Here is a 14,695-nt window from a genome sequence, read left to right as displayed (position 1 = left end):
AAACAACGATTCAGCAATTCTTCATTTAATCCCCACTCTTTCCTCGAGAGCCAGTCGCGGGCCACTGCCCAAGACCCCGACAATCAGTTGCACGAGTATATATACGGTTGCATAATCGTGTTTCGACATACGTAGTCGCGTAACGTGGATCAGTGGGTTAGTTAACGTTGTCCTCACATCATTCTTTCACCGTATCCATCATGGACAACAACCAAGTTGACGTACATGTGAGTGAGGGAAGATTAATCGGCATTATTGAGGAAGCTGTCTATGGCGGTCACTACGTTGCTTTCCGAGGAATACCGTACGCGAAGCCGCCGGTTGGCGAGCTCAGATTCAAGGTGAATAACTTTCCATCGCTATAAGGGCATTCAGCGGCGTTTAACTCTGATCTTTCGAATAATTCAACTGATAGTTCGGTTCTTTTTACATTATCTTGATAAATAATAATTGATACGGATTAATTCTTTACATATTAACATTCAATTATAGCAATAAATTTTTAGGTTCAAATATATACAACAATTTACCTTTAGTATAAATTAACCTTTTTATCGTAAGATTTGTACAACTAAAACATACAAAAATAAAAACAGTAGAATTTAAGCAGTAAACGGATCAATGAATTATAGTCGAGCGTTCTCTTTCGGGTTAATTTACTACTTCACAGAATGTTCGATTGTGATTGGTCGATTCATTTACTACACAAATTCCACTGTTTGGATTTTTAAAGTCTTAAGAACGTACACAGTGTACAAAAAAATACGTAACATTATTTGAAATTTTCATAATTTAAATGAATGTTTCACAGAAAAATTTTATTACGTATCATTTGTTATTGGTTGTTAACGAAATAAAAAATTAATTTAATCGATTATACAAAAACTTTGTTTATGCGCAGTTATAAACTTTGCACTCTCCTCATAATTAATAATCCGCTTCTTGATGACGCGACGTAGATACACGGCGAACGTTTCTTAAATGAATAGTAATATTAGGAATAAGAAATCTTATCGAGACCTGCAGAATAGATATACGTATTCATTATTTATATTGAAAAATTGTAAATTTTCTTTATATTTATGCGCTCCAATCAACAGGATAAGTTACAAAATTCAGAACGGGCTGTAACTATGTGCCTGTAAGATATTATTACAAAAAAAATGCAAACAAAGTAATTTAAAATAAAGATAATATTTATCTATATAGGATCCGGAACCACCGGAAGCATGGTCCGGCAGCAGAGATGCCTCAAAATATGGAAACATTGCTATTCAAATTGATATAATGAAACAAGAAACGGTGGGTGACGAAGATTGCCTTTATCTGAACGTATATACTGCAGATATCGTTAAAAAACGTCCAGTTATGGTGTGGATACATGGTGGCGCTTTTAGACTGGGTTCCGGTGATGCTTCCGTGTACGGTCCTGATTTTATTGTTCAGAAGGACGTGGTACTAGTAACGCTGAATTATAGACTAGGAGTTCTTGGTATGTTGCATGTTAGCTCAACATTGTATAATACTTGCATCTCGCAATTTTAGCAAAATACTTTTAACTTCGCTCTTTTAAAACGTTATTTTGCGCGCTGATCTAAAAATTGTCTGTATTTTAAGGATAGCTTAGTGTTTTCCGTACATATAATACTGTATAACGTACGTAAGTGCAGTAATACTTTTCGTATTGTTGATACTTTTATGTCATTTAAAACAAAAATATTTCTTTAAAAAATTTCATAAAATATAAATTTTACTATTAGATATGTATTGTACTTCTGCTTCTTACTTTGATCAATTTGGAAATAAAAAATTCATTAATAATTTCAGGTTTCCTGAATCTCAATGATAAAGTAGCAACGGGTAATCAAGGTTTAAAGGATGTGGTGATGGCTCTACAATGGGTTCAGAAAAATATATCACAATTCGGTGGAGATTCAAAAAATGTCACTATCTTTGGCGAAAGTGCTGGTGGAGTTATCGTGCATTGTCTAACTCTGTCTCCGTTGAGTAAAGGTACAATTTAAAAATTTACTGATATAAAATCCATAAAAATTGTTAATTTAATATTCAAATATTCATTATAAACTCGATTTTGCTTCAACAAAAAAATATCAAGTATATTTTAAGGCAAGCTGTTGTCAAAAGGCTTTCTTTTGTTCATATTTTAAAGAATTAAAATTTTAAAACTTAAATTTTAATTTTAATATTAAATATTGGAGTACATAATGTCAAAATTAAAAAAAGTTGAAAAAGAAATAATTCCTGTCAAAATATTTTTAAAAATAAATTTTAAAGTAATGAAAAAATAATGATTAAAAGAATTAATATAAAAGAATAAGATAATCCTAAAATAGCCCGTATATTACTAGACTGAATCTAAATGTTCCTAAACTAAAAAAAGAACAAAACAAATTTTATGACAAATTAATTAATAATATTAAACTTGACTACATTTTACAGGATTATTTCATAAAGCGATATCGCAAAGCGGCGTCGTTACGAATCCTTGGGCCTTGACTGAATGGACAGACAAAACGATGAATAAAGGTTTTCAACTTGCCAAAAAATTTGGAAAAGCGACATCAGATCCAAAAGTCGCTTATGAAGTTCTTAAAAAAATCGACGCGAAAAAACTCGTAGAAACTGCACAAAAAGTTCTTACTACAGAAGCAGTAAGTATTTATCTCTTAACTTTTTATTATAAATTATATTTTAATATAAGTGTGCTTAATTATGTGAACAGTAATGTAAAATATTTTTATTAGTAATGTTTTTTCCAGGATCGTATGCAATTTACATTACTATTTACACCCAGTTTAGATTATGAATCACCGAATCCATTCTTTCCTGAACATCCATCCACGTTAGCACGTCACGGAGTTAAAGTACCATTCCTTTTAGGAAATACCAGTTGTGAAGGATCTTTTCTCATATCCAGTACATTTTTCGGACGTAAGTGCATTTTTGTTCACTAAATGTATCACAATTCTTCACTAACCGTAGTATATAAAATTTTATACAAATTTTTATATAAACGATTTTCATGTAACTTACTAAAAATAATATATCATTAATAAGATATGTGCATTATTAATATTAAAATAAATATTTAATTGTGTGTGTTTTATGTGTCATATAATAAATTATAATATCATATAATAAGTTACGACTTTTTTATTAATTATTAAAAATTGTGCAACAAAACAAGCATATTGTTTTAAAATGTTATCTTTGCCGTGTGCTTTGTGTATTTGTTTAATTAAATCTGTGATAATCAAATATATTTATTTTGATGTACAATACTATCGCATGTTACACGCATACCGTACATTTCCTAACAAGTCAATAAGAAAAATTATATACTACGATATTTTCATGCTTACTTTCTCATTTTTTAACTAAATTATTTTTTAACAAATGTGTCATTAAAATTATATTTACTTGATATACAACGCCTTGTGTAGTCATTAGTAGCAATAAAGTTTTAAAATTGTTTCAGACATAAGTAAAAATACTCTTAAAAAAATCGATTCTGATTTTAAGAAGACCATAATGCCAAAAATTTTAGCCATACTACCAAAAATACCGATCACAGTCGAAGAATTACGATTTTTATATTTTGGTAACAAATCAATATCAGACGAAACTCTAATAAATTACGCTGATTTTCTTGGAGATCTCATGTTCTATCGTGGCACTATGGAAGTAGTCAACATCCAAATGAATTCTGGTTGTCAGACGCCAACATATTTGTATACATTTTCTTATGAAAGTAAAACTTACATCGGAAAGAAAATAATAGATATTCCGTTTCCTGGTAACGTCATTATTTTATTTAAAACACAAAACCACACAAAAGCCTTTAATCTTCTAAGAAATATGAATACACACTCATATCACGTTGAAACAATGTTAAATAATGAGTCTGAGTGCTTATATACAGCGCTACGTGAAATCGAACGTGTATCAAACATTCAGAAATATTTCACTTGAAAAGATTAAATATTATTTTATTAGAATTTACAAACATTAAATATTAGAATTTACAAACATTAAATATTAATTTGAAAAGAAAATTTTATCTGTTTTTGAAATTATCCTATTATATGATATTATGCAAAATATTTTCCAGGAGTGACTCATGGCGAAGATATATTTTATTTATTTTATCCTCATATGATGAAAGATTTTGGTGTTCCACCACCTGAACCTAGTTCAGAGGATTATAAAATGATAAATCGTTTAACGCAAATGTGGACAGATTTTGCTAAAACAGGGTACAATATATTTAATAGTTTTGCAAATACCTTGTGGAGATCTTAATTACGTATTAATAATTAATTTCAAATTTCAATTTCCAGAGATCCAACGCCTGCTATTACGGATTTGACTCCCGTTAAATGGACTCCAGTGAAGCATGGAAATATATACGATTACTTAAATATTGATATTAAACCTCGGATGAAAATTATTCGTAAAGGAGAACAACGGTGTGATTGGAAAAATATAAAACATAGGTTATGAGATACTGTCTGTAGTAAAACATTAGTTACATTAAAATGTACTTAATTTTTATGTTTATGTAAATACTATTTTATTATACTGTAAAAATAAAATCACATTTATGTAAAAAATGCTGTTTATAAGAGTTATAATAAAAATTATTATTACTATAGTTTGTACCAGTATTGTTATAAAATTAATAATGTGCAGCTATATGTATATTAATATTCTTTTTCACATAAAATTTAAAATTTATTTTTGTTGCCAAAAACATTATTAATGGTAGAATAATGGTTAAGATATAAACAAATTATGAGATATTATTAGTTATTTAACTTCACAAAATAAACTTTATTCGAATAAAATTTTAATTTCAGACTTGCCTGCAAATATGGTGAAAAATTAAAACTTAAGAAATAATAATAAAAAATTTTAATCTTTTTCATTGAAAAAGTATTTAATTTTAATTTCATAAAAAATAATGTCATATTTATTTTTCGTTCATTCTAAATATTCTCTATACTTATAAAACTGTATATTTATTCTCTAAATTTCATAGAATAAAAATATTGCCACTACAATGTTTTGAGTAATTTTCCACTCAATAAGATTTAAAATTCACTCTAATATATATACTCAAGTATACACTCTAAAGAGAGAATTTTTAACTTTTATTCGAGTAAAAAATCACTAGAAAAATAACTCTTATAGAGTGGAAAATCACTCGAAAAATTCTAATGGTAGTATTTTCACTCTAAGAAATTTAGAGAGTATATAACAGAACGTGCAGATTCGGTCTTTTTTACAAAATTCAAAATTTATAGATTAAATAATATGAACTTAATAATCAAAATAACCTATATTTTTTTATAACTTTAATTTTCTTCTTAATCAACTTTAGAATTCTATCGCTTTGAAGCATTTGATTAACCAATCAAAACAAAGAATTTTATGAATTGATTAATCAAAGAATAGTACACACACACACACACAAACGCGCGCGCGCGCATATATTTTGTTGCTCAGTATATATATATATATATACTGAGCAACAAAATTAACCCTCAATCCCTCCCTATGGGTCGTTTTCGTCCTGCTTAAAACTACTATTGTTAATTTCTCGTACAACCGCGATGCTAGCGCCATTAAAGTTATACTAAAAAAACTTTGGAAGGGAAGGATCTTCAGTGCAAAAGGCCAGCCCAGTCCATTTGTTCTACTCCAAACGCCAGCTAGATAAAATTCAAATAGGACGTTTTCGACTCATAAGGAGGGATTACGTAAGTAAAAATGACTTAAAAAAAAAAATTTTTTTTGTAAATTAAGTATTTTGCATTTTAGAACATAATTATGTATATATTTTAAGTTGAACATCTACAATGGAAATTAGAAATCCAGAATATTTTGAGCAGATCAATAAAATTCAGTTTTCGGCAAATATTGGGAAGATTGGACATTAACTAATAAATTTAAAAAAAGAAAAAGATGTTTTTATTGTTTATACAAATGATAAAAGACCAATCAATGTTGTGCTCGATGCAACAAACCCGTTTGCGATTATCATCGTTTAAATTGCTGTCGCGACTGTTTTTAAACTGTTCTTTTTCTATTTTTATAACAAAATTTTGTATTTTTACTGTGTATTAAATAATAATTTGTTAAAACTTTAAGCAAAAAAAATAATTGTAGATTTATTGAGTAGTTTCCCTATTTTACAACACTATTCATCATCCTAAAAAAATACCAATTTTTATACGCTGAAATTCGATATCTGCTTTTATTCTACGTTGATACGATATTTTTTTTTCGTAAAAAGGAACTTCTTTTCTTCCAGAAACTGATTAAAAAAAATTTTTTTTCAAAATTTTTATCATTGCTATATATTTTTTTAAAAATTAACTTTTTTATTGATTTTTGTCATTGTTTATTAAAAAATACATATTAAATTTAGGAGAGGGGGATAATATAGTGGTTTCTTAAAGAGAAATGTTTAGAGAGTATACATGATTTTTTTCAGATTTTTTAAACCATTATTTATATAGTTATAAGGGCGATGACGAAAACGACCCATAGGGAGAGATAGAAGGTGTCGAAAAACACGGGAGGGATTGAGGGTTAACACAACAAAAATTTATACCAAAATTTCACTCAACTTCAAATACCTAATCGTAACTTCGCAAAAACTTATCGCATTAAAAAGTTTTTTTTTTCATTTTAAAGCTTGAAGTCTCTATTTTAAAGAGCATTTATCAGATTTTGATTCTCTTTTTTTCCCTTTTTGGCATTTCTTTAAAAGTAAGAACGTGTTTTGTCTTCAAAAATTTTCATACTTTGACGTGCTCCACGGGGTGCAATAATATTATTTTCTCGTAAACTTTATAAGAATTATCGTAAAGCATAAACGTTTTCCTACTGTTATATCACCATTAGGTTATGCGCGCATGAGAGCGAAATATTAAACGCAATACCGCATCTTATGCTAGCGCCACACTATCGCGATTTATCTGACCACTCGACCAGCGAATCAGTGCGAATGACGAATCACGCATGATGAATCAATGAATTTTCTCACCATACTATTTATGAACGTCAGATAAATCGCGAATTACGAATTACGAATCGTACGAATCGCGAATACGCGCATAGTGTAGCGCTAGCATTAGCCGTGACTCGTGAAAATTCGCCTTGCGCATTGAGCCACGTGGCTGTTACGCGCGACCGGCAGCGACACGGCACTGCAAAAAAGATACATACACACACACTTCTATCTGAGCTTTCGCACGATACGCGTATATCCCCATGAAACGCGAGTGAAATAAACAGCACGTTGTTCCTCAAAACACGTACATTTATTACAAACATGCCCAAGCTGTGTCAATTACTCTTACAAACACAATTATACCTATAAATTGAAAAAAATTGAAGTTTGTACGATTTTTTTTGCGGAATTATAATATATTAAAGTTATCTATGCATTTCAGTCTGTTTATGGCTATCGTCACCATTAGCATTTCTCGAGGCGCACTATGAAGAGGTTGCAGATTTTGCGCATTGTATGTGTATATGTATGTATATGTGTGGAGGAAAGGCGTGCTGGATGAACGAAATGAGAGAAAATATTGCCCAAAAGAAATACATGTATTTTACCTCTTCATCTCTGAATGACTTTGCGAAAATGCAGAATGCAAAATCTATGGCGAATTCGGTGCACTTTCGGTGCACTTCAAAATTGGATGCACTAGTGCGTACTGAGTGCGCCCTCATTTAGTGCAGTTTAGTTTTTCCCATTCTAAATACAAGCCAACAGAATACGAAACACTAAACAAGAGCGCATAGTGCGCACTGGTGCACCCAACCGAATTCGCCATAATTGCATCCTGAGAAATTTCGTACTATATGCGCTGTAATTTCATCTCCAGTTGCTATCTTCATGCAATATTTTCTTCCGTCCAATACTCCCCCCCCCGTCACACACACACACACAAAATATGCAAAATCTGATCAGCAACCTTCTCATAGTGCGCATCGTGTAATGCTAATGCTGGCAGTAACAGGCATAAAATGCATACGTAACTTTGATATATCATAAGTTCGCCCGAAAAATCATACAAGCTTTAATTTTTTTTTAATTTATAAAGAAAAGTTCATATTTTACGACAATTCTTATAAAGTTAACAAGAAAAATTCATTGCACCACGTAGAGCGCGTCAAAGTATTAAAAATTTTTTAACACAAAACACATTCTTACTTTTAAAGAAATGCTAAAAAGGAAAAAGGAGAGGCTCGAAATCTGACAAATGCTCTTTAAAGTACAAACTTCAAACTTTAAAATAAAAAAAAATACTTTCCAATACGACAAGTTTTCGCGAAGTTACGATTATTTGAAGTTGAGTAAAATTTTGATATAGACTTTTGTTGCGTTAATTTTGTTGTTCGATACACACACACACACAACAAAAAAATATATACAACAGAATATATGCAAAATTTTATATCAAAATTTTATATCAAAATTTTATTCAACTTCAAATAATCGTAATTTTGCGAAAATTTGTCGTATTAAAAAGTATTTTTTTTATGTTAAAGCTTGAAGTTTGTACTTTAAAGAGCATTTGTCAGATTTTGAGACTCTCGTTTTTTCTTTTTGACATTTCTTTAAAAGTAAGAATGTGTTTTATATGTGATACATATATAAAATTATGTTCGATATACAAATGCGTCACGTGGAATAGAGCCTAAAAACAGAGACGCGCAAACTTTATTATATACCTTGCTGCCTTACGTGTAACGTTACATTAAAAACAACAAACTTATATAGAACGTTGTATGCATGACATGACGCCTTAATTGACCAATCAGAAAGTAAAAGCAAGTTTACGCCTCTCTACTTTTTAGGTTTTTAAATGTGAAGATCATAGATATATAAGTGGTACCTTTTAAAACTGCTATATATAAGATAAGAAAATATTAAAAATTAAAAATTTTAAACAAGTAAAAAAGACACGCAATTAATTTATATTTACTTTATAATTCCGATACAAATATTTTTTCTTATTTAAAATTTGTCTAAACTTAAAAGTAATTTTTAATCAATTAATTATTATGCGGATTTTAAATTCCATGCGTGCTCAATAAAAAAGCTTTTCTGTTATATAACTCCTGACTTGATTTACATTTATCGGAGAATATTTCTTCATATTCCTTGCACATTAGCATAGCGACGTAGCGAGATGCATAATAAGACCTTATATGTTGAAAAATAAGTCAAGCAGTACTTTGTTCACACGTGTTATCAAGAGGCATTATAATTTATTAGCACTTGACTTGTATATAACATATAAGATAACATCATTGCAGTAAATAAAGTTTTATGGAATCATTTAATCTCACTTGTCTTGAAATTGTTCTCTCAGAAGGTATGCGTCTATTCAATACAAATCGACAAGCTACAGACCGATCCTGTTCTGTCGCCAGTCTTTCAACGTGTTCATCATGGACAACAGCAGAATCGAAATATGCGTGCAGGAAGGAAAGTTAATTGGTATTGTAGAAAAAGGTGTCTACGGCGACTACTATATTGCTTTCCGAGGAATACCATATGCAAAACCGCCAATTGGAGAACTCAGATTTAAAGTAAATAAATAAAATTCCATTATTATAAATAAATTTCGAGATTGGCAATTAATTTAAATTTTGACTTAACTAAAAATTATATTTTGCAACAAATTTTTACAGTATATCGAAAGAAGGTCTTATTGATGTCATTACCATGATAAAAGTATAATAGATTAATATCATTATTAAATTATCAATTTTATATTGTAGTAACTATTTTCATTCGATTTAAAACTGTTTCAAAACCAAAAATTTACTCCGCGCACAATTTAATAAACTTGAAAATATACAAAAAGTGAGTATAAATGCATACAATAAACATTTATGTATACAAAATATAAAAAATATTAGCGTTAAGTTTTAATTATGACTAAAGGTCATGTTTAACTAATTAACTAAGCTTTTTTTATCGCGATTAAATTGCTTAAAAAGTTTTTTTAAAAACAATCGCTTCTGTGAAAAAATTATGATTAAATGATAATAATAAAAGCATATATACACGGAAAAAAAGATGTAGTTCACGTAACCAGTAAGTCGCAAGAAAAGATGTAGTTCACATATGAGTTCACAAGAATATGACAGCATCTAGGTATCAATATATTACGTAATTATTACATAATTTGTTTGCCGTCATTATTAATCTTGTTATATGTTATCTGTTATCTTTTGTTTTGTTATCTGTTTTCCTTATACATAAAAAAATAAAATAATATAAAATATAGTTATTTAAGAAAATATTTTAATTAATAAAACACCAGAAAAAATTATGATAAAAAAAATTTTAAAACACAACTATTTAAAAAAATGGATAATTTTTAATAACTAACTTTTAATATAAATTAACTTTCTGATTAATTAAATATAATATTTGCTTATAAATTAATAATTCAGTATAAAGTTATTCATTACAAAAGAGAAACATTAAAAATAACACAGTCATCTAATCTCTTGTGTATACAAAACTCAGAACGTTTTCGTTTGTTAGATTTAAACTGTTCTCATTTAAAAATAATTATCTAAACGTAATTTTGGCTAAGAAAAAAGTTACTACTTCTAACACAGAGAATTAATTGCGCCATGAGCGCAAATTCTAAAACATCCTATAAATATATTTTACACATTTAGGATCCGGTACCAGCAGAACTATGGACCGGTGGTAGAGACGCCTCAAAGTACGGAAACAAAGGTGTCCAACTAAACCTTCTCACACGTCTAATTGAAGGCGATGAAGACTGCCTCTATTTAAACGTGTTCACCACAAAAATCGAGCTTGCTAAAAAGCGCCCAGTGATGGTGTGGATACACGGCGGTGGTTTCTCTATGGGTTCCGGTGATGCAACCATGTATGGCCCTGATTACATCGTGCAGAAAGACATAGTTTTGGTTACTTTAAATTATAGATTAGGTGCTCTAGGTACGTTATTCGTTATATCCTGTGTAACTTATCATTTACGTCTCGCAATTTAACGTAGTAAACGTTTAGATTTGTGTTTTAACGATTATTTTTCTTAAATATTTACAAATCATACAATGACATTTCAATATTTTCGCAAAAAAAAAAATTGATATAAAAAGTTAAATCTTCCTCTATTTATATATGTGTTTATGATCTACGGTTTTTACTCTCACACGATTAGCGTATCAGAAATAAATTATAGTACCATCAATTTTATTTTGATATAAAGTAATCATCTGCTTTCAACTAAGAAGAATAAATTTTGTGGAAAAAAGATATATTAATAATTTTAGGTTTTCTAAATCTCAACGATAAGGTGGCAACGGGTAATCAAGGTATAAAAGATATAATCTTGGCATTAAAATGGGTACAGAAAAATATTTCACAGTTCGGTGGAGATCCCAAAAATGTCACTATCTTCGGCGAAAGTGCTGGTGCAGCCATTGTACATTGTCTAACTCTGACTCCGTTAGCCAAAGGTACATGTCTTGTCGATATAAACCTATCGAAATATTCACAATTTAAAATCCTCAAATCCTATCCTAATTAATCAGATTTATTCATAATAGAATTGCAATTTTTCATCAACAAAAATATTCGAATACTAATTAAAAAATAATAAGTTTCGTAAATAATATTAAATAAATGATCAATCAAACAACTTTCTGAGACAAAAAGAAAGGGAAAAGAAAGAATATGATAAATATTTTCAGTAAGACAAAATCGATTGCAAAATTATTAAGAAGTCGTTGATAACAAAAATTTAAGTTGATATAAAAATAATTCTTGTTTTAAAACATAAGAAGTAAATTGATGATAAGAAAACTAATTTGTTTTATGACTGTGTTTCACAGATTTATTTCATAAAGCGATATTACAAAGCGGGGTCATAAGGTGTCCTCGCTACTATACTAAAGATCTACAGAACGTGGGTTTTCGACTTGCCGAAAAACTTGGAAAACCGACCAAAGATCCGAAAATCACTTACGAGTTTCTCAAAACAATCGATGCAAAAAAACTTATAGAGACTCAAGAAAATTCTCTCTCAACGGAAGAGGTAATTATTTAACCCTAGATAGACACCTATATTTTTCATACCTTACGTAGATACCTATGGGTCTGTGAGATTCAAAAACTTCATTGTTTAATAACAATGTTTAATAACATTGTTTAATAAAAATCTGATAACAAAAATAACAGAGTTTTGAAAAATCTTTCGGGTTCCCCAAACCCAGTATACGTATCTACCTAGAGTTAAACATTTGATTGTAATAAAAAAACAAATACATCAATTACAATATGCAGGCTACAGATTGTATTATAAAATACTTCTTTTGATATCTTAATAACATCCTCGCAGGAGCGTAAACACCATGGCGTGAGATTTACACCCAGTTTGGATCACGAATCATCGAATCCAGTTTTTCCAGAAGATCTAGAGACGTTTATGTGTCATGAGGTTAAAGTACCGTTACTTATAGGTTTTAACAGTTCCGAGGGATCTTTTATTGTAAGCAGTAACTTCATCGGACGTGAGTTTTGTTTATATTTTAATTAAGTACATTTTTAAATGCTTTAAGTTTTTATAAAAATCTGTATTTAATTAAAAATGGCATAATATTGAGATTTAGTAACATAGCAAGCACAAATGGACAATTGTTTACAATTAAATATATAAAATTTTCACTGATAAAATTGTATATATTTTACATCAAAGTAATAAATTTTATTAATACATGAATTTTCGCATGCGTATATAAAAATTGTAATTATACACCAGAAATGCATTTACGTCGATTATTTCTTAGTTCGAAAGAAGGGGTTGAAATATTCGTTACTTATAATAGTTAATATTTTGTGTGTGTGTGTGTGTGTGTGTGTGTGTGTGTGTGTGTGTGTGTGTGTGTGTGTGTGTGTGTAACAAATAGAATTAGAATATTTTTAAAATTATTTTAGAGACAACTAAAGAGGAGATAAAAAAAATCAATTCTGATTTCAAGAGCGCTATACCACCCAACATTTTATCTATACTGCCAAAAATATCAGTCACACCCGAGGACTTACGATCTCTATATTTCGGTGATAAAATCTTGTCAGAGGAAACAATGGAAAATTATGCTGATTTTCTCAGTGACGAGTACTGGAATCGTGGTATAATGGAAGTAGTGGATATTCAGGCAAAGCTAAAAGATAATAAAAATGCGACCTATCTGTATCAATTTTCATACAAGAGTGAAAATTCTCCTATAAGAAAAATATATCAAATTACCTGTCCAGGTATTATCACTAATTAAATAATTTAAAACTAAAAATCTCAAGAGAAATTTTTTATTTTAGAGAATATCAATAATTATTCATATCATAATACAATATAAAATAACTCATAATATTTCTAAATTTCTAATTAAAGAAAAAACAAAAATAATTCTATTTCATAATATGTAACTAAATAGTTCTCTAAAATATTTAGAAAATTAATTTATACCAATTTCATCAATGGTTTAATGATCAATGGTTTGAATAAAAATATTTTATAGGTGTGGCACATGCCGAGGAACTGGGGTTATTGTTTTATCCTTCTTTAATGAAGGATTTAGGTATGCCCTTACCTGCCATTGATTCGAAAGATGGTAAGATGATGAATTACTTAACTCAAATGTGGACAGATTTTGCCAAAACAGGGTACGAGAAATTGAATTTTTTATTAAACTTCAAAAATGTCATTTTAATCACAATGTTTCAATTTTATATTGCATGTATTAATAATTATATCAATGTGATTTAGGAATCCAACGCCCGATACAAATGCATGGTTACCGGTAACTAGTTCATCACCGGAAAAATACAATTATCTAAATATCGATATAAAGTCACAAATGAAAGTTTTCCGTAAAGGACAAGAGAGATGGAATTGGGAGGAGAGAAAAAAAAATTACGACGCTAAACTTAAACTACGTGCGTAGTTTAGGTTTCTCTATATTTTTTGCAATTACAATATTCTCTCTTGTTTCTTTTTCAAAAATATATTTAAAGGGGATATGAACACTACCATTATTTTCTTTAAATTACGAGTTAGTTTTAATTAATATAAACATAAAAATTAATAGTTTTCGTCTATGATTTATTGGAAACAAAAAATTTGTGAATCAAACTTAAGAGGAACTATATATAATCATGTAATACTATTTGTTACTAACAAATAGTTTTGTAAGACTCTTCAAATAATATTAATTGAATACCATTATAACTAAGAATTTATTACACTAAAATTAATTATAAATTTATAATGCAAATAAGATAGAAGAAAAATAAAACGTTGTTATTATTATATTAAATTTTGTAAGTTTCTCGTGTCATTAACAAATCACTTTCAATATAATCTCTCCTACATTTATTTTCTTATCCCGCACAGATTGCAGCTTTTTTGATATTTTCTAACAATAAGATATGCATGTGAACAAGTATTAAATTTAAAAACAGTTTCAACTGACTGCAGAATTGTCTTCCTCGTTGAATTAAATTCTAACAACTCCATGTCAAAATTTTCCTTGGCATTTCTTAAAGTTAATAACTTCTATTTAAAAAATTAATTCTAAAATTGACTAAAATATTACTTTACTT

The 14,695-nt window shown here is 29.0% G+C and overlaps 3 protein-coding genes across 14 annotated transcripts in view; 2 read left to right on the top strand and 1 right to left on the bottom strand.

Moving 5' to 3' along the window:
• The window catches only part of LOC105832154 (calcitonin gene-related peptide type 1 receptor), a 101,981-nt gene that overhangs the window by 46,539 nt on the left and 40,747 nt on the right, over positions 1-14,695 (bottom strand). The window lies entirely within an intron of this gene.
• On the top strand, positions 201-4,634 carry LOC105835201 (esterase E4). Its single transcript, XM_036285442.1, has 8 exons — positions 201-341; positions 1,210-1,492; positions 1,828-2,013; positions 2,461-2,672; positions 2,781-2,952; positions 3,500-3,817; positions 4,133-4,277; positions 4,362-4,634. The coding sequence occupies exons 1-8, from the start codon at positions 201-203 to the stop codon at positions 4,522-4,524; spliced, it is 1,620 nt and encodes a 539-aa protein (XP_036141335.1). The 3' UTR covers positions 4,525-4,634.
• LOC105828436 (esterase E4) lies at positions 5,541-14,409 on the top strand. Its single transcript, XM_036285441.1, has 9 exons — positions 5,541-5,783; positions 9,417-9,636; positions 10,744-11,032; positions 11,368-11,553; positions 11,929-12,131; positions 12,435-12,606; positions 13,031-13,351; positions 13,612-13,756; positions 13,860-14,409. The coding sequence occupies exons 2-9, from the start codon at positions 9,496-9,498 to the stop codon at positions 14,035-14,037; spliced, it is 1,635 nt and encodes a 544-aa protein (XP_036141334.1). The 5' UTR covers positions 5,541-5,783; positions 9,417-9,495; the 3' UTR covers positions 14,038-14,409.

Source organism: Monomorium pharaonis, chromosome 4 (genome assembly GCF_013373865.1).
Source record: "Monomorium pharaonis isolate MP-MQ-018 chromosome 4, ASM1337386v2, whole genome shotgun sequence".
Lineage (NCBI taxonomy): Eukaryota > Metazoa > Arthropoda > Insecta > Hymenoptera > Formicidae > Monomorium > Monomorium pharaonis.
Note: the sequence above shows the minus strand (reverse complement) of the source record. Positions and strands in the feature narration are given on the sequence as shown.

Coding starts and splice junctions, on each gene's coding strand:
- LOC105835201 (XM_036285442.1), top strand. CDS start 201: ATGGACAACAACCAAGTTGACGTACATGTGAGTGAGGGAAGATTAATC. Junction 2,673..2,780: donor AAGTTCTTACTACAGAAGCA/GTAAGTATTTAT, acceptor TGTTTTTTCCAG/GATCGTATGCAATTTACATT. Junction 3,818..4,132: donor AATAGATATTCCGTTTCCTG/GTAACGTCATTA, acceptor AATATTTTCCAG/GAGTGACTCATGGCGAAGAT.
- LOC105828436 (XM_036285441.1), top strand. CDS start 9,496: ATGGACAACAGCAGAATCGAAATATGCGTGCAGGAAGGAAAGTTAATT. Junction 12,132..12,434: donor ATTCTCTCTCAACGGAAGAG/GTAATTATTTAA, acceptor ACATCCTCGCAG/GAGCGTAAACACCATGGCGT. Junction 13,352..13,611: donor ATATCAAATTACCTGTCCAG/GTATTATCACTA, acceptor AATATTTTATAG/GTGTGGCACATGCCGAGGAA.